General features: G+C 48.5%; 1 protein-coding gene across 2 annotated transcripts in view; it reads left to right on the forward strand.

Moving 5' to 3' along the window:
• The first annotated feature begins 13,776 nt into the window (after nucleotides 1-13,776).
• The window catches only part of LOC115601205 (neuronal acetylcholine receptor subunit alpha-7-like), a 55,801-nt gene continuing 43,033 nt past the window's right edge, over nucleotides 13,777-26,544 (forward strand). The window contains exon 1 of one of the 2 annotated variants that reach the window (XM_030470882.1): nucleotides 13,777-14,830. In XM_030470882.1, coding sequence (XP_030326742.1) covers nucleotides 14,752-14,830 — 79 coding nt within the window. In that variant the 5' untranslated portion in view covers nucleotides 13,777-14,751. Of the gene's footprint in view, nucleotides 14,831-26,293; nucleotides 26,489-26,544 lie in introns of those variants that run through there. The other variant, XM_030470883.1, reaches the window with a different exon arrangement.

Consider the following 26,544-nt stretch of genomic DNA (forward strand, 5'->3'; position numbering starts at 1 on the left):
CAGACCTTCCTCCCTAAGGTGGTGGCCTTGCAGGTGTGCAGGAGCTTACAGCCCAGTGTCCTGAAGATCTCTGGGGACTTTGGCTCTCTGACCAATCCCACCAGTGAACCCGCAAAGGAGCTGGGGAGGCAATCAAAAGCTGTTCCTCTGCTGATGGTCCACAGGCTTTCCTGGGCTCCCTTGTGCTGCCATGGTGCAGGTAATTCCTGTGGCCAAAGAAACAGCCCCTCCATTTGGATGCGCTGCTCTTTCAGGCCCTCTGCTACTCTTCCCTCTCCCTTGCCTGCCCAGCACTCTTCACCCCCATGGCCCTTGCTTGCCAGCAGCGAGGGCAGGCAGCACTTCCTATCTGTTCCAACTTGCTGTCTTCTGTTTGCATCAAAAACACAGGCTGTGCACCCCCTGCACAATCCCATCGATCCTCTGGATGTGGCAGGGATGTGGGATCCTGCACAACTTGGGGAGCTCATTCCCCAGCTTCCACCCAAATGAGTACTATGACACCTTGCTTGGAGAAGGAAGACTTAAATAAAGTCGAGCAAGTTACACATCTAAAACCAAACAGTTACAGCAAACTTAAGCATCGTTGCCTAAGTCTGTCACTCCATCACTTCACAGGAATTTGAAGACCCTCTGGTAGCTGCACAGGCTTTTATTCAATCAAGGACTCTGCTGTGCTTCGGCAGAAAGCAGGAGGACAGCCATCTCCTGTGGCTGGAGATGAGTACAGCTACCCGAACTGCAATCTGTGTGAAGCCGTGCCCACTGGTGAATGCCTTCATTTTTAAAGAAACTTAAAAGAAAAAAAAAAAAAAAGTCCAAACTAAAATTAAAAAAACAAAACAAAACATGGCCAAAACTATGGTCGATGCTGTACTACTGTGGGGAGGTGAGAGGCACAGAGGAGGAGGAAAGGAGAAGTTTTGCTACAGCTGCTCCCCAATCAGCACAACCAACTGCAGGAACAGGCACCCCTGCTATGGCCCAGTGATCTTCCCTGCAGGGAGGTGGGACCATGTATTAAACGTATAGAAAAGTTCTACAGGTAATTGTAATTGTAAAGCTTTATGGCCACTCTGAAACCATTGTGTGGAAAAGCAGTGCACCTTAGTGTTGAAGTTGTCCTCTCAGACAACTTCCCCCGAAGTCCAGGGAAGGCAGCTGCTGCACATGCTCTTTTAGCAGAAAGACCACATTAAAATGCTGAATTTGTCATCAGGATGGAGGGACCTCAAGCTTAAGCAGTTACATGTGGCACAAATCCACTCCTCCAGCCTCTGCTGCTCTTCGGAGTGCCTGTAAATGAAAGACTGAACTTCAACCCTACTGCTCCTTTTCCTGCCTCCACAGGAATTCTGCACTGACTGCCCCAGTGCAATGGGCTGAACTAAGCCCTTGTGGTGGAAAGCTTTCTTGGCTCTGCAAGAAACCACAGCTTTTAATCACTGTTTGCAACCTGCCTCCATGTACACACAAAGTTTTGCCAGGCTGCTCACAGCAATTTCCATCTGTTGCACACTACTAAAAGACGACTGAGATCTCACCTACAAAAGCCAAACCCTGCAATTACTTAGAACTAGCTAATACAAGATGAAAAGAAGGCCAACTCTTTTGGGGTTTGTCAGGAATGCCCAACTCTCAACTACTTTGCCCTTCCAGGTTGCAAAACCTAGCAAGAAGACTGACCCTTGCCTTCCCAGAAGGAGCTTCTCCCTCCCTTTCAAATCCCCAGCTCATTGCATGCTGTCCTCCACAAAGGTGTGTCCCAAAAGCCACAGGACTAGCGTTTCTTGGTGCTGGAGGACCCCTGGAGACTCCTCAGGATAAAAGCCTCGTGGCAGACCAAGCCTGGCCTTGAGAGGCATGACCTCTGCGAAGCAGCAAGGTGTTTCTATGGTAAAGTCCATTGCTGATAGCCCTTCCTAGGGCATGTCTGCAGGGAGATGTAGATACGGGATGCCAGGGTTTGTGCCAGCAGCCCAGGAGGGCAGGAAAGTGCAGCAGGGCAGGGTATGGGTGGGTTCAGAGGAAGATGTTTGAAGACCCTGAAGCAGAGTTTTGGGAGATACAGGAGGACCCCAGGAAAGGTTTTGGCGACCAATGGCAGGGTCGGGCATCTCTGGAGACACTTGGGCATCGTTCGGGATCTTTGCAGGGCCTGGGGTATGGTTTGGACAGGTTTAGGGAAAGTGTCTAGGGGCGGTGAAGCAGGGTTGGCTGTTCTGGGTTTGTCACAGGTTTGGGGTTGTTTGGTGTCTCTAGGGAAGGGTTTCCTAGTGCTTGGGGGCCCTGGGTCTGGTTTGTGTGGGTTTTGTACCTCTGGGACAGAGTCTGTGAGTCTTTGGGGTAGGGAAACTTAGAAGAAGGGTAGGTGGTGTAGCCTGAGAGTAGGTTTTTGAGGATTATGTGGGCGGGCAGTCAGGGTTTTGGGGTGTCCATGGCCCGATGACCTGAGATACCGTTTCAGGTCACTGAGGGTCCTGAAGCAGGTTTTGGTTGTGGACTGGAGCCCTTTGTCAGGACTGTGGGACGCTGGGAATATTTGGACATTGTGTGGAGCAAGTGAGGTGCTTGAAGCACAGTTAAGAGTGAGTTAGGTAGTTCAGGGGAAGTCTTACGGTGACCTGAAGCAGATTGCAGGGTCTTTCAGAGAACTTGCACAAAGTTTAGGGGGACTAGGGATGCTGGGAAAGGATCCAGGGGTGTCTGGGAGAGATTCTAAGAGCCTATGAAACTGTTTGGTATGGGGGGGTTGAGGGTTTTTTTGTTGTTGTTGTTTGGTTTTGCCGTTTTCATTTGGTTTTGTGTTGTGATTTTGTTGTTTTGTTTGTTTGGGTTTTTCTGTTTTGTTGTTTGTTTTGGTTTGGTTTTTCCCCTGCACTAAGCCACATTTTAGGGTCCTTGGGGCACTTTGGCAGGCTTTCAGGGAACCTGAAAGACGATTTGGGGGCTGGAAAGCATCTCTGAAGAACATAAAGGCGGCTTTGGGGTATTTGAGAGCCCTAGTGTCGGTTTGGAGATCTCTGGAGACTATTGGTCTGGGTTTGAGGGATGTCAGCAGCCCTGGTCACAGGTTTGGGGAGTGTGGGGGGTGTCAGCTGAAAGTATTTTGGATTCATGGGGAACACTTTGGGGGTTTTGGGCATGAGGCAGATTTGGAGTCTTTAGGGTCACTGTGGAGGGTGTGGGGCTTTCAGCATTGTTAGATTTTCAGCAAACGTTTGGGGTCCTGTGGTAAGAGTTTTGGGGAGGTTTCTGAGTGTCCTGAAGGAGGACAAGTTCTGCTTGGGAGCTTGGGGCAAATTTTGTGCTCTTTGAGAAGAACTGGGCAAGGTACAGAGTCTCTTGAAGCCAGCAAGAACTATAGCAGGTTTGAGGATATTGGGGGTTTGGTGGGAGCTTTAGCACAGTGTTTGGACCCTTTGATGTGGCCTGGGAGAGGTCAGATAGGCTTGGAAGCAGGGCTTAGGTTGTTTGGGGCCATGTGGGCCATTTCGGTGAGTCTTTGGGGGCACTTGAATTTGAGATGTTTTGCTGGCCCAAGAGTGAGGTTTCTGAGCGTTTGGGGGAAGTCTCTGGGGACCTGGAAGCAGAGTTTGGGGACTGCAGGCGCCCTAGGAGAAGTTTGAGGTTGTTTGGTAGCTCCTGGGAAGGATCTGTGTGTGGACGTTTTGTGGCCCACAAGAAAGATTTGTACAGTCTTTGTGGGAAATTAGGGTCTGTGGGGTTTGGGAGGAGGAGTTTCAGGGGCTTAGAAACAGGGTCTTGGAGTTTTGGGTCCTGTGAGGCAGGTTTGTGGGACCATAGGGGTATTAGGGTAGGGTCTGCAGGTATGACACATGACATTCTCTGAGAAGCTTTCGAAGGTATTTAGGGGCCTTGAAACAGGTTTTGGGAGTGTACTGTGACAGGAATGGAAAATACTGGGGATACTCAAGCAGGATGACAGGGTAAAGGGTGGCACCTGGAGCAGGGTTTAGGGCATTTTGGGCTGCTAGCACAGGGATGGGGGTGTTTGGGTGCACTCAGTCAGGGTGCAGATCATTGAGGGGAGCAAAGAACTGAGTAAGGCTGGGGGTTCAAAGCAGGGTTGGGGGGTTTCAGGACCTTAGGGAAACTTAGAATCATAGAATGGTTTGGGTTGGAAAAGACCTTAAGATCATCTAGCTCCAACCCCCCCTGCCATGGGCAGGGCCGCCCCACACTAGAGCATGTCACCCAAGACTCTGTCCAACCTGGCCTTGAACACTGTCAGGGATAGAGCATTTACCACTTCTTTGGGCAACTTGCTCCAGTGCCTCGCCATCCGCACAGTGAACAATTTCTTACTTATATCCAACCTAAATCTTCCCTGTTTAAGTTTGAACCTATTACCCTTTTTTTTATCATTACAGTCCCTGATGAAGAATCCCTTTCCAACATCCTTGTAGGCACCCTTCAGATACTGGAAGGGTGCTATGAGGTCTCCACGCAGCCTTCTCTTCTCCAGGCTGAACAGCCCCAACTTTCTCAGCCTGTCTTCATACGGGAGGTGCTCCAGCCCCCTTATCATCCTCGTGGCCCTCCTCTGCACTTGCTCCAGCAGCTCCATATCCTTCTTAAGTTAAGGACACCAGAACTCCACACAGTACTTCAAGTGAGGTCTCACAAGAGCAGGATTTGCTTCCTTTGACCTCTAGGGTCTTTGGACTTAGGCAGGGATTCATGACCTTGAACTGGAGCCTTTGGGGGCTACAAGCAGAGCTTTTGGTGTCTGGGGCCTGGGGCTGGTTTGGGTTTTTATTGTGACAAAGCCAGCAGGAGTACGTTCAGGGACCACCAAATACCCTGAGGCAGCAATGTGAATCTTTTAAGTTGAAAGTGGTGGAATCACCATCCAGATGTTCAAAAACTGTATAGACAAGGCCGCCAGCGACATGGTTTACTGGTGGCCTTAGCAGTGCGGGGTTAATAGTTGGACTTGAGGACCTTAAAGGTCTTCTCCAACATAGGTGATTCTATGATTCTGCCAGAGTAAGTGCAGTGACGGCTGCCTCCATGCTGGGGGCATACATTTTGGGGTGGCTCTGCCGCTCCCCCGCGGCCGAGCCTGCGCCAGCGGGAAACACAGGTCACGGCTCCCGCGGCTGCAGACACCGCTTCCAGCTCCGTCGCCGGGAAGCAGGTGGGGGCAGCGGCGTTGCGCGCTGCAGTCACTGCCCGGTGACACCGATGCTCCGCGAGCGGTAGCCGCCTGCCACACTGTGCCATCGAGGTACGCAGAAGCAGCAACGCCGCGCGACAAGCCGGCGGGTAGCTGCGCATGTGCACGGCTCTCCGCGCAGTAGCGCGATGGCTGTAAGGCGGGGCAGTGCCCATTCGCGTGGTTCCGCCCGCAGTACTGCACTGGCTGCAAGGTGGAGCAGTGCCCATGCGCACAGCTTGTGCCCGGTGCTGAGGGCACGATGGGGCCGTGCGCACGGCTCTGCCCGCAGTACCGCGATGGCTGCGGTGGTGGGGGTGGGGGGGCAGTGCGCATGCGCAAGCCTCTATGCTGAAGGCGGGGTGAGGCCGTGTGCATGGGTCTGCTCTCAGTCCCGCGGGATGAGGGAAGAAGGGGTAGCGCGGATGCGCAAAACGGCGTGCGCGCTCTGCGCGCGGTAGCCGTGCTGGTGCGAGAGGTGTCTGCAGTGTGCCGGGGGACCGGGGAGCGGGTCAGGGTGGAAGGGGACGGAGGGGTCACGGCCCCACGTGAGGCACGCAGGGCAGCGAGGGCAGCAGCAGCGGGGCAGGGGGGACACGGGCGATTGAGGACACTGGGACCAGTAGTGGAAGGGAGGGAGCAGAAAGAATGGTGAAACTGAAGGTGAGATAGAATGAAATAGGGACAAAGAATGGAGGAGGGGATGGGGAGAGTGGGAGAGAGATGGGGATAGAGAAAGACCGGGGGGGGGGGAGGGGGCACAGAAAAATAGGTATAAGGAGCTGGACACAAGGATGGATAAAGAAAGTCTGGAGACCTGGCAGAGGGATAGCGAGAGAGAAGAAAAGGGAGGGAGAGCAGGAAAGAGGGACGGAGGACTAGAGGGAGGTGGACACGGGGATGGGGAAGTGGTGTAGAGATGAGGAATAGGGTAGATTAGAGCGAGATCCCAGGCCCAGGGTCGGTGGAGCTCATGTGCGAGTGTGGTGTCCTAGGGCTCACCAGCTTTTTCCACGTCAAACCAGGGAAAGGACTCTCTTCCTTGCCACCCCACACAGTTTCCCCGCCTCCTGTCGCAGCTGGGCTAGTTAATCGTGGCGTGTCTATGAAAGAGAAGGGCCCAAGTTTATGTGGCCACTGCAGCATTCCTCTAAGGCCTCCATACCAGTGTGCATCTTCCCATGCCCTTCGCCCTTTGGCACAGCCCGTGTCTGCTCTTGCCCCCATAGCTTCTTTTCCCCTCACATGTTGTGGGTGTTGTCCTTATGCTTGGGTCCCTTCTCCCAGTCAGCTCTGCGGGCACTGGGGAGCAAGGAGAATGGTCCCTGGGGTGTTCTTAGTTGCAGCTGTAGCTGTGGCAGGAGCTTCTCCAGCCTCCAGGGCTCCTTGCGCCTCCTCTGGTACTGCTGGGCCATGTCATGGTTCTGGGGAGAAGAGTTGGAGGCAGGGGTGAACTCCAGTCACTGCCCTGCCCATTGCACATGGGGTGAGGAGGGGACTTCAGCCTCACAGCTTAGCTGCGGTGTGGTGCCACCAGAGCTTCAACCTGTGTGTGGAAAGGACCGAGCAGAGGCTGAAGTGCCAGAGCCTCAGTGTGCACCTTGCTGACACTGATCGAGTTTCTTGCTCCTTGCTATTACCGTGCAGCTCAGCAAGATGTGCTGCTGAAGCATGCAGAGCTCAAGCAGCAGCTCCAGTGCCACGCTGGCCACTCAGTGGGGCCTCTGCTGCCTGCAGGAGTGGGGAGCCATGAGATCCCCAGTTCATCCAGACTCTCCTGCCACCATATGCCTCCCTTCACACCAGCGCTTGGTTCCCCATCACACATTTCCCCAGCTCCTCTGTCTCAACACCCGGCAGCATTGGGATCACCCTGCTGGCTCCCTGCTCCACCAGCAAGGTGTTCACATACTGCAGTGCCTTCCCGTCCACCTCCAGCATCTCCAGCCTTGCCAGCGAGGCCACTCAGCCTGTGCTTGGAGAGAAGCCTTCCTTGGACAGGAGCTGAACACAGTAAATAGACTCTGCAGCTTGACATGCATGGAGAAACCCTGGTGACATTACTGATCACCAATGCACTGCAGAGCACATCCACTCAAGAGCCAGCACTTGATACGTTTGACAAGACTTCCCCAAACTACTCATAAGAGACGCAAACCACTCCTGGGGAGAAACAGTTTTATGACAATCAAAGGTTCTCACAAAGATTCAAGATAGCCCCATATATCTTCCAGGGAATCAAAGCAGAGGGTCTTGTGTCTCTGCTCTTCCCTGGAGCCTGCAGCGGCTGACGACAGCTGTATTTCGCAGTGCTGCCTTCAGTACAAGTGCTTTCTTTATCCTCTTTTCTCCTTGCTCAGCTGTTGATTTGACTGTGGCTGATTGTCCTTTATTTGTGTTGACTCTCAGGCTCAGGTGCTGGAGTTCAGCTAGAAAGTCAAGTTAATGCTGGAAGGGCTGACTGCAGAGGTTCAGCAGCATGAGGGGTGGAAAAAGCAGAGTTGGCCCAGTTGTAGGCACACGTCTGTAGAGGAGGGATGGCCAGTGCTGAGTTTGCTGAGGTGCAGTGCTGTGGCCAGCAGCAGAAGCTACCCCAAGAAGAGGAGGAACAAGTCATGTAACTATGAGGTCAGAGTACAGCCCAAACTTGTAGACAGAGCTTTGATTTGGACCTTTTCTGCAAGTCCCAGTCTGCAGTGGTTTATCTCAGTTTTTCACGGAGGGAAATGGTGGCAAAAGAAAATGTTTGCCTCACAGTTCTTTGGTGGAAGCTGTTGGTTTCTGTGTTCACTTGATCTGCTTCTATAGGAGAGGCCAGCAATGAATCTGGCCAGAGCGGAGGGGTATTCATCCTTCCCGTAGGATCTCAGCCAGAAGAGCCTGCTTTTATCATCTGTTGGTAAGCCTTTTGCAGTAGCAGCACAGTTCAGATGAACAGGAGAGAGGAGGAGCAACACAGACTTGCTCTTGCTGTTTCCTTTCTTGTCAGCAGCCTGTGAGCAGAGAACTGCATGTCCAGGCCTCTGTGCTGATGACCAAGCCTGTGTGAGTAATGAGCCTGACAAGAAGCCAGGCTCCAGCTTGGAAGTGCAGTAAGTTACATGCTCTGACTCATAGCGCCAGTGCCTTCTCATGATTTTCAAAAGAGAAAATTTGTTCGTCCTCTTCAGTGCCTCCTGCCTGGCCTGCCAACTCCATGGCACCAGGACTAGCCCCCAGCTTCCCTCTCCCCAAGTGTGTGGTACAAAAAGCATCCATAGGTACCTGTCCACCACTGCCTTCCAGGACCACAGTGAGAAAGAATGATTCTTCAGTATGATTTTCTAGGCTCCAGGGTGTATATCTGGTAGTAAGACATGCGTGTTTCTGCCACCTATAGCTATGGAGCTTGTATTTGCAGTTCCTCTAACACACAGAGGACTTTTCCCATCCACCACAAGCAGGCAATATCTGAAGACTCATCTTCAGGAGCAGAGGCAGTGTGAGAGGCAGTGAAGCTGTCACATGTTGTGTCCTAAAACATGGAAGGGAGATAATACTCCAGGGCAATGTTTTTCTTTCTCACTTTGGCTTGGGGGTACCTAACTCTGGGTCAGAATGGTGATGTAACTGTTCTCTTCCTGCTGCAGGGAGCAATTGCAGCTTCATTTTCCTTTTCTACTCTGCCTTGAGCGCTGATCCCCTGTGGGAGAGGTCTGGGACCTGAATTAAGGTAGGGCCTGCCCAACTGCCCTTCCCAGTTGCAGCTCAAGACCTCTTAGGAGACTAGAAGTACAAGCTGATTGATTGACAGTTAATTGCATATATTTAAGAAACCAGTAAACCGCTTTGATTCTGTCTGGTTTTAAACCATGAGAGTTGAGCACTGTTCCCCTGTGGCAGTGGAGGAATCAGAATTAGCCAGTGCTTTGGTGAGCAGCAGCAATTCAGCCAGTGTTATTTCATGGTGCAGTGTTAGAGGCTGTGGTTACGCCAGGTAAAACGTGTGCCCTGGTCTGTAACCATGTTTGTACCCACTTTGGCTTGTCTTGGAGGACACCTTACCCTGTCACTAGATACTGCTACTCTTGATAAAGGAAGACCTTGAAGATTTGGGATTCTGGCCAGGTATGGGTCTGTTTCTAACATCACAAGCTGTAAAGACTCGGGGACCAAGTGTGACATCTTCATGAACAAATAAGCCTTCACATTTCACAACAGTTGTCATCGAAATGTGTATCACCCTTGGCTGCTTGTTAAACTCTTGGCCTTCTGTGCAGGAATGTAGAGTTACTGAAGGGGCACAGATGAGAAAGCCCAAATCAAAATGGGTGAAATCAACTAGCTGGGAGTAGCTGAAAGAATAGCTTTTTGCCTTGGCAAAGTAATATAAGTATTCAAATAAGCCATAGATGCATGCCACCAACAGGAAACATGTGAGGGAATGTGCTGCAGATTTGTACCATCCACAGCATTCAACAACTTAAAGGTCAATGATGAGGTGGGGAGGAAAGAGACTGGGCCTTGTCCAAAGCTGCAGTCAAGATTCCTGAAGTCAAATGCACTTCAGGAGTCTTGGCTGGATGAATGGATCAAGGCGTCTTTCTTGGAGTAGTAAAAATCATTTTTCTTCCAGCTGCATTAGCAGTGTTGGGATTACTCACCATGTTACATTGCAAAGGAATCCCTTCCCTCCAGATACTATGTGGGGAAAAATGCCCTGTTATCCATTCAGCCATTTGTGTGAATATGTAATGTTGAGGTTGTGGCTTTTTTCATATAAAGGTTTGGCTAACGCTGTTAGCCCTATCTGTGGCCAGGGAACATTGCTAGCTCATGTTCAGCTTGGTGTCCACCAGGACCCCTCAAACTTCCTCTGTCAAGCTGCTTTCCAGCCATCCAGCCCACAGCGTGTGCCGATGCCTGGGGTTGTTCATCTCAAGTGCAGGACTTTGCACTTTACCTGGTTGAACGTCTGGGGGCTCCCTTCTTGATGCACTCATGCACCCCCTCTCCCACCAGGCTGACCCCAGTGTCCATAGAGCCTGGGAGACATGTGAGGAAACGGTAGCCATAGCACCAGGAGAAGGGGGAGAAAGCAGCACAGGTTGGGATAGCAATGCCCAAAGCCTTGATAGTAATGCAGAGACTTTATCTGCAGCTTTGATGCTTTCAATTTTTTTATTAAATGTTAGATGTGAAATAGATTTGGGGACCAGGACCACAAGGGGCTGGTGTGTGCCCCAGCTGGTGTGCAGCCCGTCCCCTGTTAAACTGGCCCCTGAGGCAGCTTCCCAGCGTCACCGATGGCGAGGTGGCTTCCTGGGGGGCTGGAAGGGCTCCTGGGATCTGCTTGCCCTCCTCTTCGGGGCTCGCCAGGGCCTCTCAGGGCAGCGCTCATTGCCCCGGCTGTGCGTGGAGGGCCCCAGCACCACCTCCACAGGCTCCTCCTGGGCCTCTTCTTGCTCCCGGCGGGTGGGAACGGGGGCAGAAAGGGGGCTGCCGGGACCCCCCCGAAGCACTAGGCTGGGGGCAGAAGACCCCCCTCGGGTGGCAGCGGGGCCAGGGGCCGCCGCAGAGCTGTCCTCCCGCCTCCCGGCAGCATGGGCGTCCTCCAGGCCCAGGCAACGTCGGGCCTCCCCGCTGCAGCGGTGCACGATGGTGTCAATCAGCTGCTGGACAAAGGTCCTTGTGCGCCTCTCCAGGGAGCCCTGCAGCAGCTGGATCAGAGCCCCCTCATCCAGCCCGAAGTACCGCAGGCTGGATGTGACAAGGCTCTGAGTGGCTGCTGCTTCCTGGGCATCCTCCAAGAGCTGCCCCAACTCCTGCTGCAGCCAGGGCAGCAGGGGCTGGAGGACAGCGGGGTAGACACGGAAGAGGGATGCCCAGACGCAGGCATGGAAGCCGCCCACTGGAGCCAGGGGCAGTGGCCCTGCCCCTGCTGGTTGGGGTGATGCAGGGTGCTGGAGGCGCTGGCTGGCTGGGTGTTCTTCAGCTCCTCCTGCCAGCTGGATGACAACTGGTGGTGCCGCAGGTGGTGGGATGATGTGCACGATGGAGCTGACCCTCTGCTTGCAGAGGGGGCACTCAGGCTTGCTCTCAGCCCACCGCAGGATGCAGGTGTAGCAGAACTCGTGGAGGCACGGCATCATGTAGCTGGCATCCTCTCAGCTCTCCAAGCATATTGGGCAGCAGGTCTCCAGCTCCATGGCCACGCTCTCCACGGGCTGCGGTGGGCTGGAGGAAGACTGTTGTCTGGCCTGGTGAGGGGTGGAAGACATGCCCAGGTCCCTCAAGAAGGAAGCCCTCCCAGCTGCCCAGGGAGAGGTTTCCCCATGCATCTCACCTCTGCTGCTGCGAGCGTGCCTCCTGGGTGATCCAGCTGCTTGAGCCTGGCAGGGCTGGGGAAAATCCTCCAACAGCTCTGGGGTCGGGCACTGAGAGCTGCTCTTGACAACTCCCCAGGCACGACACCAGCACCAAAAGCCTTGCACAACACTCCAGACCTCGCGGACTCGCTCAGCTGGAGTGCGGGCACAAGCCGCTGGGTGAGACTTGGTACCTGGATTTAAGCAGCGAGGAATGAGAGGTAACAATCCATCGCTCAGTGACATCAGAGTCCATTGCTTGGAGATGTTGTGTTCCATTCCTCAGGGACCTCGGAACCTATTGCGCAGTGACATCACCATCCATCAGGCGGGCACATCCCGATGGTTCATCCTGGCCTGCCACACTCCCCTGGCAGTGCTCCGGCCCCAGCACACGCGTCTGGCCTTACTGCAACACCGCTGCCCCTTCAATCCTCCCATTGCTTGCCCTATGCTGGGCACTGGTGTTGCACACCAGCCACTGAGGCCTTGGCCATGTCTTCCCCAGGCCCCGTCAGGTTGCTCTGGCAGAGGTCTCCTGGCACATGCTGATGGGAAGACTTTTCTGTTGTCCTGTGCTTGCATGCACGGCTTTTGCTTTACCTATTAAACTGTCTTCATCTCAACCCCAAGTTTTTTCACTTTTACTCTTCCAATTCTCTCCCCCATCCGGCCATGGGGGGACTGAGAGAGCAGCTGCGTGGTGCTCAGTTGCCAGCTGGGGTTAAACCACCCTGATACCCAATAAGAGGATACGTGGGAACCGGTCAAGGTTATGTCAGGGCTGGTTCAGACTTGACATTAGGAAGCAATTCTTTACCGAGAGCATGGTCAAACACTGCAATAGGGGCCCTGTGCAGCCATCATGCCGGAATCGGGGCACAGAGGCTCTGCATGAGCAGTGGGCCAGGCCCCATGGCATTCCAAGGGGTGCTTCAGGGGCCACCTGGCACCTGAATGAGGGCTCGGCTGCAAGGCCCCATGGCCCATGGGGGTCCTGCAGTTTTGGAGTCAGGGGAGGGGGTCCAGCAAGTCCATAGGGCAGCCCCCGTGGCACTCAAATGGGTGGAAGGAGGCCCTCAAAGACCCATGGGCAGGGCCCCATGGGACGTGAATCAAGGCTTAGAGGACCTGCACAAGAGAGGGTCAGGCACCATGGCACTCCAGTCAGGCAAAAGAGATCCTGCAAACTAGCACTGTGAGGAGCCATGGTGCTCAAATGGGAGGAAAGTTCCCTGCAAGAGCAGGGGCTTGGGTGCCATGCTGCTTTGCTCCAGGGAAAGAGACTCTGCAAGGGCAGGGGACTAAGTCCCATGGCATTCGAATAAGAGTCACAGCAGAGAAATGCTGCATGAGCAGTGGGCAAGGCCTCCTGGTGCTCCAAGGGCCTATGACACTCGCATCATGGCAAAGAGGACCTGCAGGAGCAGAGTGTCAGGCTCCATGTCACTTTTATCAGGGAAAGGGCCCCAGCAAGAGCAGAGCACCAGGCGCTGTGGGGCTTCAATTGGGAAAAAGAGGCCTGGCAAGAGCAGAGGCCTGAGTCCCTTGGCTCCCGAGTAAGGGGGAAAGGTCCAGCAAGACCAATCATGCGGTCTCAGTGATGCTCAAGTCAGAGCACAAGTGTCCCAAAACCAGGGCTCTTCACCTGGCATGCAGGAAGCCAGCTAACACACAGAGTGGAGATACTTGTTTATTTCATGTCTGCACAGAGGTGGGTGCTAGGTGGTAACTCCACAAAGCCAGCACACCCTCAGCCTGCCTGCTATCTGCTTTCAAATATTTCGAACATGGGAGATGGACCATGTGGCCTTGCAGCCAAGCCCTCATTCAGGTGCTGGGGGGCCCCTGGAGCACCCCTTGGAATGCCATGGGGCCTGGCCCACTGCTCATGCAGAGCCTCTGTGCCCCAATTCGGGCATGATGGCTGCACAGGGCTCCTTTGCCAGGTGCAGGCTGCCCTGGGGTCTGGCCCAGTGCTCCTGCAGGCTGCCTTTGCCATGGAGACGAGCGCTCTGGCCCTGCTGGCCTCTTCCATGGGCCCTGCCCTCTGCTCAGGCAGTGTCTCTTTGCCCTGCTCTGGCTGCCATGGGGCCTGTCAAGGCAGTCAAAGAGAGACAAAGAGACCCTGAACAACCCAGGCCAGACTCATGGCGCTCAGCTCAGAGCAAAGAGGCCCTGCACGAGCCCAGCAAGATGACTGTGCTGCTGCTCTCACACACAGGCTTGCTTTCTGCTCCTCCAGCTTCAGCCTTGCAAATGCCTTTGCTTCTCTCCTGGTCTTTTGGGGTGTCTCCTGTCTGGGACCACAGACAGGACAGAGGGCCTAGACGAAGCCTGGTGGGCGCTGAGCAGAGGGGATCATCTCTGCCTGCCCTGGCTAGGGAAGAATGATGGGAGAAATCCCCAAGATCCCTGAGTCAAATGCTGCCTTTGACCTCCCATGGTAGGTCATAGCAATGAACAGATTAGAACAGAATAGAATCAAAGAGGATAGAGCAGAACAAAAGAGGACAGAATAGAACAGTTCTGTTTGAAGGGACTTACAAAAATCATCTAACAACTAGCTTCAGAAAGGTTACTAGTTGCAGAAGGCTTGCATCAAAAAGGGCATCAGAATGTCTAGTTTCACCTTTTCCAGTTTCTGCATTATTGAATCTCCCCAGCCACCTCTGCTGGTAGAAACGGTAGGAGCATGGCAGAGGGACTGTGCCACAGGTGCTTACTCCAAGTTGCACAGGCAGCTGAGAGAGAACAGAGAGGGACATGTACTCATTTTGCTGGGAAGCAGCTCTAGAGGCACTCGAGTGCAAGCACTGGAAGCACTGCAGACGTGCTCTCTCGAGTTAGGTACAATCTGTGGGGATGTGGAAAGCATCTCCCAGGCAGCACGCTCCCCCTTCTTGCAGTACACACACAGCTGTGTGTGGGGGTCGCTAGCTTTTGCTTCTGACCAAGAAAAGACTCAGAGTGCCTGGGAATGTGAGTCCCAAGCAAAGTAACCAGCCTCTTTGTGTTTGAATTTAATGACCCAGCACTGAGCTGATTTGGCTCCTGGGGACTGTAGAAGCACACAAGCAAATGCACTTCTCTCTACTGGTGGGAAGCTGGTTTGATGCCGTATTACTGTAATTGCCAAATACATCAGTCATTGCAGGCTGTCTACAAGACTTCATCCTCTTCCATCCTCTGCTCAGGAAGGATAGCCAGCTTATTTTGACAATGCTCACAGAAAAGTGCTTGGCGTTTGTTTATTCTGGACTATGTCTCTGGGCATCTTTGTTCCTGTCTTTCTTTAAAGGTAAGCTCATCTGTGGTTGTCCAAATTTTGTTTGTTTGTTTTGTCATTTTTGTTTGTTTGGTTTAATTTGTTGTTTTTATCCCCCCCCCCCTTTTTTTTTAATTAAACACTAGTCACATCCTGCCCTAACTCTGTTATCAGAAGGACTTGCATCTGCTTCTAGTTTAAACCTTGTTAAAGTCCAATGCTGATTCCACTGAGTTTTATAACCAGTGCTGGGCACCTTCTTTTAAGAAAGGATAAGATGTGGGCATTTTTTTAAATGAAAAGTGAGTCGCTTTCAAGAATGAATTAAAATGATTGTGCTTCAAAAGGAATATGTTCGTGCTCTCCTTTAAAAATTGAACCTATCCATTTTTTGGGGGGAATGGGAAACTATAACTCCAGGCTGTACAGGATGGCTGTGAGAACCCTGTAAGTCTGAGTGTGAAATAGTGTTCTACAAAGGAAAATGACCTGAAGAAAATTTTTAACTGTTTACTTTCTGTGTATCATTTGGAAAGATCTATACATAAATAAATTTGTGCATAAATTCATAAATTTACTATTTCTGGTTTGTTTTTCTCTTCCAGCTTTTAGTATGTTTAATAAGAATCTTTTCAGGCAGTGATAGGTATAATTTAGAAACATCTAATAAAAAAAATAATGGACTTCTGTGTCACCTGTGACCAAGCTATCTTCTGAAGTTTCACCATGTTAGAAACAAATGTAGGAACTGTGTGATTCTTCTGAAATATGGAGGATTGCAAAACTAATAAGAAAGAACTTTAAAATGAGAAGGGGAGGTGGAATAGCCACAGTCCTGAAAGATGTTCAGGATTCTGTACAAAATGTGCTTTTATTCCTCCCCAACAGCTGAAACATACATGCCTTCAACAACTATAATTTCTAAAACTGAGTATTCCAGGTGTGAGGGACCATGTCATATTACTCACAGTTTATGCATAGAGAAAGAGGGATTGTCTTTTTAAAGCCCAGAAAACAGTCCACATATTTCAGAAGCACAGGGGCATGGTAAAGTTACCTGTATGTGATGTCACATTGGACTATTCATGCACGCAGATAATTCCTTACTAGTTTATCTGAATCTGCAAAACATCCATGCATTTCATTATTACAGCTCCACATTTCAGCTGCCTAATGTAGCAATGGTATTTCAGAAAATTGTTTCCTTACTTTGCTAAATTAAGGACCTTTCTATCTTTGTAAGGCTTTTCTGTGCTACTTCAGGAGCTAAACTAACAGGCAGGTGATGGCAGCTAGTTATGATATAACTCACTTGTGTACAGTCCCATTTGAGCATTTCTGTATCACATAAATAGTGCCTTTTAAATACTGGGTAATCATTAAATCATCGGCGAAGAGCTTAGTTTCTCTGAGCAGCATGTGAAGACATAAACTGCTTTTACAAATAGTTCAGAGGATTTTTTTGTTAGGTGCTTTTACCTGCAGTTTACAAGTATGCAATTTTACAGGCAGATGTTGAAGCAGAATAAAATGAACCTCTGATTAAGGTGGTCTGTGTTTGACCTCTGCTTTGTGGATAGTTTGTTGGTTTTCTTTTTTCTTTTTAAAGAAAAGAGAAATAAAATAATATTCTCAGGAGTCTTTCAGTTGGGGCAGAAGAGGAAAAAGTCAAGATGATCTTAGCTTGTTATTGGTAGCAGATAACAGTAAGCTTTTAACAGTAAGCTCCGAATGAACTCCCGAAGGCTTCCTCGGAGAACCCACACAGAAGTCACAGGAAGTCCATCATAACTAACATCACTGTCACATAATGCTGAGTTGTTTCAACAGAATTCATAATAATTTCTTAACTGAAACTATTTCTCATTGAAAATTTCTGCAGGGCTGTTTGACAGAATATTGTGACAAGGACTAGGTAAAAAACAAACTAAACCAAACCGTGGTCATTTTTTTTCAGTCCTTTCCACAACTTTTTGCTTTCACTTGACACTGCTTGCTCTACTGCTAGGAGCCTTGATACACATTTAATTAATGTTAGGTCATTCCAGCACTCCTTCCTGAGGAGCCTGGAGCTAGTGGTGCTTTCCTAGGACATGGGCCTTAGGGAAAACCAGGAAACTGGCTTTCAGCCTCCCTGGATTCCAGATGAAATCTCTCAGGGCCAGACATCCCTTCTAGGCCAGGTGCAATCCTTGAAGGAGCACCCAGAGGATGGAAGGACCCAGTGAGTCCCAGCAGCTACATAACAACCTCAGGTGGAGTGACTTGAAGAACCTGCCCTAGGGAGAGATGGGAAGGGAGGGATTAGGCCCACTCCTGCTCCTTTCTCTCAGCGTGGTGCAGTCTGGGATCCAGGGAGCAGATAACCCTGCAAGGGAGTTCTGAGAAACATGTCCTATTAACCACATGGGTACCTAGCCTCTCTGAGGAGCATTACCTTCAGCTCATAGTGCACAGGGCATCTGCTGGGTTTGAACATCCAGGGAAGTTAAACATTCACTTTGCTGGTCTCAAATCAACCCATGTGTTCTCATTACTGGGCTTTTATGTCTAATTACTGGGCTTCTTTTCTTTCCAGTGAGGCCACTAAAGTACCATACATGTCACACAGAGTAGAGTCAGACTTAGGTTCTTTGCTCTGTGTAGCCTGACATCAGGGTCACACTCTGGCCTTGTGGCTTTGAAAAGCCCAACAAAGGCAAAGGCAAACTGAGGACAGAGCCCCTCCTTCGCAGTCAGGTGGGAATGTAAGTGCTCAGCAGTATGGGAGGGGATGCTGCAACCGAGCTACCCACCTAAAAGATGTAAATTATGAAGTTACTCAGCCTCACTTGGGGTACCCAGCTGGTGCAAAGCAGTTTTTATTTGGCTCACTCACAAATCAGAGTTTAATTCCTTTGTTACACTCATTTCGTGTTTCTCACAGCTTTGCTGATTTAGATGAGGTCTAGTGATCGTATCAGAACACAACTGGTGATCTCTAGGAGCAAATCCTCACAAAGATACTGTTCTTGGTTCGCTTCCATGCAAGCAGCAGCTGTTCCTGTAGCAGCAGTAACATTGGCAAGACAGTCCGAAAAGGCCAGATTCTGCTGTCAAGCTACAATTCCTCTAATGTGAGCTAGTTAGACTGAGGTGGCATGAGTTTAGAGGTATGTGTAGCAGGAAGAACGAAGGTTGGTTCTTAAACACCTATATATGGAGTCTAAAGGCCTCACATGGGTAGGACGGATGGAACTGCAGTGAGCTACGCTAATCAAACTGGTTTACTACAAAGGGACACTGTGGAATACCTGTGAGAAGTCCTGCACCTTAATAGAGTACAATGTAATGTCACTGGTAATTTGGGTGGTTGGTGAAGGAACTCCACCATTAGACCTTATAAGTGTTACCAGACTAGAACCAGGTGTTAAAGTCAGATAATTTAAAATCTTTAATACTCTTAATTTGAGGTCTGAAGGCTGCATTCACTTCAGTTCCTCACATTCTGTACATTAATGATTTGAGTTGTGTCACCTGCCTAAGTGATAACACAGTTTCAAAGATTACAATGCAGCTGAATCAAGTTTAAAATAGAAGAGATATGCGGAAGAGCTTTGCTTATACAAGTAGGTATTTTCTTCTAGATTGGCTAATAAGATGCCACACAAGCACCTTGCAGAGATGGAAAATTACTGCCAGATCTCTGCCGTTACTATAATAACTGGGAGCAGAGACATGAGAGTCTTGTCACTCTGGATGCTGAGAGCATGCTGAGGCATCACATATGCAGGGAGTCAGATGGAATTTAATGTGATTGTTGTAGCACTTGTCTGTTTTGAGGTGTCACTTTGCTCTGCGATCAAGAACGCTAGTGCAAATACCTGTCTCAACACATTTAAGACAGGCAGGTAGAGTCCTAGGCAAATCTCTGAGATTATTTACTGTGAACTACTGTCTGCTACAGTAACTTGCTCTATATGCTTGCCTCCTGAGACTGACTTTTCAGTTCAATGTACCAGACTTCATGTTCAGTCACTAATATTCTATGTGCACTGCTCTGGCATTCTCTGTGCATTCACTGGCACAGCTCTAAAGGCTGCTCTGTATTATCATAGGCACAGCTGCAAATGTGGAGCTGGCCCAAGCTTGTGAGAAGGTGCCAGGCTTCAGGATATTTATAGGTATTTCCATGCACATTTGCTGATAGTAATCGGGCTAATCTTCTTGTGTTAACTCTCCTCATATCTCACTAGAAAAAGTGGGAAGGTCCAGAAAAAGCACTTGGGCCCTGACATCACCAGCAGCTATTGTTATATGCACCTATTAGTATAGCATTCTGCAAGTAGGGAGGAATCCAGAAGCATATACAGTGCACATAAAAGTAGTATCCATCTGGTCTTTGGGATGATGCCAGTTGGAACATTGGAATGGTAAGTTGGAATGTTGGAACGCTCCAATGTACGATGCTACGTTGGAACCCCCTGCCTTGCTCCAGACCAGGGAGCCTTCTGATGGTCTCAGAGCAGAAGTTCCCATTCCAGGCACAGGATTCATGTTCTAAAGACAGCTTCAGACTTTTTTACTCCCTCTGGCTTATTCTCCTAAGACATGTGGAGGAGAACATGAGTTAGTGGTGGTGGTATCATATTGGATGATTTTGTCAGCAATTGTAAATTTTTCCAAGCAGTGAAAAAAATATTTTATGTGTGTGGTATATAGTGAGAACAGTGAGCAGCAGCATCCCTTTCACACTGTATGATGAAATAACTCTTTCCAGAATGGGTTACATCAGTCAGAAAACAGGAAGTATTTCTATCTGAACATGATTTTCAAGGGAATGTGTGTACCTAAATACCATTCAATTTCTCTGTACATCCTGAACAAAGGGTTAGCGCAGAATTTCATTTGTATATGACAAGCAAAGAGGGAGATACAAAGTCTCTCTAGCTCTAGGGTATGATTAAAATAGATCGAACTCCTTTTCATCAGTCCTGACTTGGTCATACAAGGATGCCTGCTGTCTAGAGATCCTGCATAATCTAATTAAGGAGGAGAGCAAATCTGCCTGAGACAGGTAGGGCTAACATTGGCAATCAGTAGGATCCATGGGAATGAAAAAGGTATCCAAGAGTTTATTGGTGGTTTGGGACACACTCCTGAACAAATATGGCTTGTACAAAGAATTTTGCTTATCAAGTCCTTTCTGCATTGAGCAAAGCAGCTGATAACAAGGCTAAGTCCAGAACCAGATGATGTATTTGGAAATAACAGTCTTCCCACCTGGGGCTTGCAATTAAGTCAGTAAATTGCAGATAAGAGAACTTGTAGTCAGCATAAGTACTTACGCATGTCAATAGTGAGGTGCAGGTGGCCTGTCCTGCCTTGCTATCAATTAGCTTTGCTCAGTTAGAGAAGCTGTGGTTACTAGAGTACTGAAGCAGATGTCTGCAATCCTTATCACCTTCCAGAAATGGATGTCTTCAGTACCTACTGAATTCCAGAGTGTTGCAGAGAAATCCACAATCCTCATTTCTATACTTAATGGAACATAAGATTTGGACAGAAAAAGGACTTAAAGGGAAGGGACAGGCTTGAGGAGATACCATTGCAAATTGAGGGCTCAAACAGCCTAAAGTCAGTTTGCAGATTGGGCTGACAAGACTGTACACTGTGTTCCCTGAAGTTCAGCTGTGACTACATGGAAAACAATCTCTGGTCAGTTACATCTCCACCATGCCAAGTGTGAGTATTAAGTCGTAAATTGGAAAAGATGTGTCTGTGGCAGCTGAGGTGAAAGAGAATCTGATCTATACAGATTCATAGACTGGTAGCATAATTTGGCTGGAAAGGACCTCCAGAAGTTGCCCAGTTGAACCCCTCCTCTCAGAGCAGGGACAGCTTTATTAGGCTGCTTCTGAAGAAGTCAAGCTGGGAAGACCTCCAAGGGCAGTGGTCTCCCCTCTCTTCAGAGAAATAAAGGATCCCCTGATACCCTGGCAATGCCCCGTGGTGCAACTTGTATCTGATTAGTGCTGTAGTGCAGATTCACTAATCTGATTATTGCATGTCCCAGAGGAGTCTGGCTCCTCCATCATAGAGCCCTTCCTCACGGCACCTGAAGAGCTCCCCCTTGCTTTCTCACCCTGAGCTGAGCAAAGGCCTGTCTGCATTTCTCATCAGACATGCTATGCTCTAGCAGCTGATTGTCTCAGTGGCCTCCACTTGACTCACTCCACATGGTTAGTGCATGTCTTGTGTTGCCCTGGAGAGGCTTTATCTGGCATGGAGCTAACTGTGTGTCATGCATTGTGTCTCACTGATGTTGAATATAGGCTGGCTGTAGAGGATGCTGCTGCTTAGTGTTTTCATCACCTCTGAGTCAGTAGATCTGGGGGCGGGGGGGGGAAACCCCAACCCAAAAGTAGGAGGTCATACAATGATGCAGAAATTACATTCCGAAATTCTTAGCCGTCTTGTGCTCTTTTGGAAGGATTTCCTCATCTTGAGTCTGCAAAGTGGCAGAGCAGGTCATGACAAATGATGGAGTACACCATTTTCTTTGAATATTGTGTCATTTTGGAAAAGTCATTAACAAACTGAAATCTAGCTTAGGCAGCTGTAACAATAGGAAGATGAGATAAAAAATTGAAATAAGTAGTTGTTAGATGGTTTACAGTTGTCAGTGTTTCAAGTGGCAAATAGGCAGCAACTTTGAATTGGAACTGTTCTTGTTCAGGTTTCAAGAACAATTCGTAAAAGGCAAGTGGACAGCTTAAAAAGCTCTAAGCAAAAAGCTTGCCTTTCTAACCTAGACAAACAGCTATCCTTGCAGCATGCTGTCTGCAGCAGTGTTTCATTCGGTCTAAGCCTTCTAATGTAGTCTCCAAAGATATTTATGGTCCCCAGTTTCCATTCACTTTGTAACTCAAATTTGTTGGATTGGTATCTCAGCCCAAGCATTTCAGCACCCCTGCCATCGTCAGATCTTCTTTTGTGTTGCCTGACAATGCCAAGGAGAGGGAAGGATGATAGAGAAAGGATAAACTAAATTGGAACAGGTCTGTGGGTAAGGAGAAGAGACATCCTTCTCCAGAGAAGACCTCTTCCCAAGCGGGCAAATCATTTCCCCTTTGCGTCAAAACGCTCTATCAGACTCAGGAAGTCTGGATGCTGGGGAACACCAGAGGGCAGGCCGGACAGCACAGGGTCACTTTCTGCTTTTCAGGCTAGTTTTGGTCTCTGAGAGACCTCTGCAGGCATTGTTACTCTATCACAAGCTGTCAGTCACACTCCAGCTGGACACCAATTTTGTTTTAATTTTGTTTTGTTTGCACTGACATAATTCAGGAGAATTAGACTGAAGTTTCCAAAGCTTTAAATCAACAGAGTAAAGTTAAGACAAAAACAGGCTCCCCAGATCATCATTATCTAGAAGTACATCATATGGTTCATCTCTGCTCTTAGTCAGGATCAGTGATTCAGCGAGTGCAGGTTTGGCTGGCAGGGAACAGCAAGGAGAGCCACCTATTTCATATCCCCACTGATCCCAACAAAACCAGGACTCAAGCCCTGTACCTGCGGAAAAGACTAACATTCAGAATGCTTCTGAAAACAAACAGATCAAGGCTAACCAATGCTCAGTTGTCACTGAGACCTTGTGACATTCAAAGTCTGGGAAAAAAACCCAACTCAAATAGCTGTAAACTTCATGAATCAGACCATGCTTAGCCATTTGTGCCTTGCCTGAGCCTTGTAGCCAGTGCGGCTCTCACTTTGCTCACAGGCAATAGCTGAGGCTTGAGCAATGCGGAAAGAAGGCAGGAGGAGCCATCACTAGCCTAGACTATTTCATCCTCGGTACCTTTCCTGCTTAGTATTGCTATGCAATTACAGCTGGCAGGCTGGCAAGGCAAAAGTTCATTGTTCAGGAAATTAGCCGTCTTTGGGATCATAACCATTGCCACTGACCAGCACTGCAGAAGGAGAGGGGGAAAGAATCACCACAGTATCTTTAAGCACACTGGATGGTTCATTTCCACAAAAATACTCTCTATAACAGTTCCACTTCAACCTGTGCTCTGCATTGCCTGGAGAAGTTAAACAATATCCCCACTGCTTTGGTAACAACACACTGAGGCAATGGTTTTGAGGTTTCCCTCACCTCTGAACTATGAAAAAAGGAACAAACTTTCCATGCCTATTAAAAGCATGTCTGTGACTAAGGAATAGTGCTTAGGAGAACTAATTTTGTGGGGTTTTTTAATCTTTGCTCTCTTCATGTGTTGGGGACAGAATTACTTACCTTTCTCTTCCTGGGAGGTTAACATGTCTTCCTCTTCTTCCAGGGTCCTGCTGACCCTGATGTGGGCTTCTTTGTAATTATATTACATATCTGATATTTTCAGTATGGAAGTGGAGCCTGAAGAACTGTGTTGCACAGTAAACTGAAGATTTCATTGCAGACTTTATCACTGTTATTATCTGCACTGAGTTTAGGAAGAAAAACCTCTATCTATTGTCTTCTCAGCCCTAACGAGACTAGCTTATCTATTTTCACTGAAATCATGATTACACCTGTCTGTTCACATATGGCTTTCCCAAATCTGAGCTCCCTACATGTGCTTGGCATGGTGCTGAATGGGCTTTTGATGGGGAGATGCAGATTCCCTGTGACCCTTTTCAGAGCCATCTGTGAATGCTGTGCAGATTGCCATGGCTACCTCATTGACAGCACTTGGTTAGTGAAGTCCATAGTGCTTTCCCAAGAAGGGCTTTCCCTTAGTTTACTGGTTTGGGTGCTGAAACATGTGAAGACGTGTGACAAGCTGCTCTGCGAGTCAGTGGGAGTGGAGAGTCCAAAAGCCTACTCCAATACACTGATGACCACATCACTGGTATCTCACTTTTGTCATATGATTTTGTTTCTTTCTATTAGCTTCCATTACTGCTCCTCCTCACAAATCCCAGGATGACTGGCAAGAGCCACCTTCAGACAGACACAGCTTTTTTTAACATGTCTACCAAGGGGAGTCCTTCTTTTCACCACTGCTCCAACTTCCTTCTCCTGTGCTACTACCACATCTGGTAATACTACTGGTATTGTAGTAATTCAGTTAGATTGCATGCAGCTAACGTAAACTACCATTACACTAAAAATACAGGTTTTTTCCCTTTCTGCCTCCGGCCAGTTATGTTTCTGACTTGGAGCAATGACACAGTTCAGATAACTATCACACATTTGAGAGGTATCCCACTGTTAATTTCTTAACATGTGTCTCTTCACCTTACACACATACCCCAGCCTTTAAAACATCTGCATCATGCCGGCAGGACCAAAAATATAATCCCATGCTTTCATTATGTAATGGCCTATATTCTCTTTTTAGCATATTGTCATGTGCCTAAAGTCTTTGAGATGAAACCCTTCCTAGCATACCGTTTAATACCAGTCTCTGGTGGGAGCTCTTTCTCTGCTGTGAAAGAAGAAAATGACCAATATCAGGAAGATTAGGTCCTTTTTGCCTAGGAAGACATGGCATTTCACACATTCCTCTGGCTGCCTGAGTTTTGTGTGTAGGATGCGGAAACAATCTGCATAGCGAGAGCCAAAGATTAGAGTCAAAGAAAGATTACCCAGAAGGGAAGTAGATTAAAAAGAGGTTTTAAATGAGGGAGGTATTCAAATACACAATACGCAAACACACAGACACAGACACACACAGGGTTGAGGTAGCTGATGTGATTCCGTTGTTTCTTATGTGGGTACTCTTCCAAGAAGGTGTGATGGCATGCATTTTAAATCAAAGGACATTGAAAGAAAGAATGCATTTGCAGCCACAGATAAAAGCAGCAAAGCAGCACGTAAGAACAAAAGCAGATGGGACACATCTGTGTCTCTGCAGATTAAGTGACATATGGCAGTGACATGCTTTACATTCTCAGAAATCTGCAAAATATAAAAAATAAGGTGGGTGTTTTTTTATAGCTACCAAAGAACTGGAACATGCCACATTTTTGAAGGTCCTGTTGCCATTCCAATTCTTTATGCTGATGAAGATGCCTGTGAAACAAGCTGCTTTTTTTCTGATACTACTTCTGTTATTTCCCTCATAATTCATAATTGCATATAGTGTGTGTGTCTTCCTGTGATGATTCTATTTGCATTCCCAAAGAAATAGCTAAAAATCTCTGTAAAAGTAGAGTGATAAACTAAAAAGAAAATAAATAATCAAAGAGGAGCTATGACAGAAGAGCTGTTAGGTTAGGTTGTTAGGAAAATGCTAAAAAGTTCAAAGTTTTAGCTCTAATAACTATAGGTTGTCCTAATGGCTTTTTGCTCTCTGAGTGTTCCAGTTATAACGAGATTGTACACACAAAATATAACAATACTTCTCAGTATAGTGACACTGGTTTTTAAAAAAGGCCGGAACTCCACTTAATTTATTTTAGGAAACAGTAAGACAAGCAAATAAACCAACCGAAGGGAATGTGGCACAGTCACAATACAGAGAGGAAAAAAAATTACATAAATGTTCTGAAATACCTGCAGAAGGTGTGAATAAATACCACAACCACAATATCGTTCCAGTTTAGGACCTTTCATGAAGTAGCAGGGAAAATAAAATATTTAAAAGCAATAATGTGACAGACCAGGAATATGCTGTTGCTTACTGTTGATTTTAACTTACTCTGCAAAAAGTTTTTATATGCAAACAATTCTAGGAACTGTTTTTGAGAAGGGAAATTTAAAAAAAAAGGACGTGTTTTGTAATTCAGAGACATCATACGTGTGTGAATATAAAGTAATATGTGGAGTGGTCTGAAAACTATTCCTTATTGGATCCCTTGGTCTCAATAACTTCCATAATCTTGTGTGAATAAAGCAACAGCTAGAAAACATTCAGTTAGCAGCTGGCCAAACAAAATGTTCAAAGATTATGAAAATAAAATGAGCGAAATCTATGAACCAGTGGTGGAATCATAGAATCATACAATGGTCAGGGTTGGAAAGGACCATAAGATCATCTAGTTCCAACCCCCCTGCCATGGGCAGGGACATCTCACACTAGACCGTGTTGCCCAAGGCTCTGTGGAGCCTGGCCTTAAACACTGCCAGGGATGGGGCATTCACTTCTCTGGGCAACCTGTCCCAGAATGGTACATAAATACAGGTATTGTGGCTGAAAACCTCATGGAAATCCATGTCCTTCCACCTACTCTCTTGTTAATATTTCAATATTATTCTTTACTGTGCACAGCAAGCCAGAATGTGGCCCACACCAGGGATGCTCAGTCCAGGAGCTGACAACTTTTGGAGCAAACCTGGGAAATTGGCAAGAACTGGACTCTTGCCTTGTAGCTCAGGGAGCTCTGCATGCAGAGCAGAGCACAAGGATCTACCAGCCAAGGTCAGACATGACAGCACAACTCCTAGGAAAGGAAGCAGCATCTGGCCTTCCTGGGGATGGCATACGTATAGTCTGGCCAGATCTAGCTGCAATTTTGACAGCCATTCATTCCTACCAGACAATGCTGAGCAGCCTCCAGCCCCAGCAAACACTTCCCCAGATCTGAACCCAAACCCACAGAAGAAATAAGGAGTATTATGGTGGCACCAGTATTACTGGTGAGAAGGATGGGATGACACTCAAGCATGGAACAGGCAGGCCATGCCCAGAGGGTCCCACCTGGACAGAGAACATGGAAGAGGTCTGTTGTCAGCCCACAGCAGTATGCCTAGAGCCCTATGTCTCTTCAACAGGCGA

The sequence above is a fragment of the Strigops habroptila genome, chromosome Z (genome assembly GCF_004027225.2).
Source record: "Strigops habroptila isolate Jane chromosome Z, bStrHab1.2.pri, whole genome shotgun sequence".
In the NCBI taxonomy this organism is placed as follows: Eukaryota; Metazoa; Chordata; class Aves; order Psittaciformes; family Psittacidae; genus Strigops; species Strigops habroptila.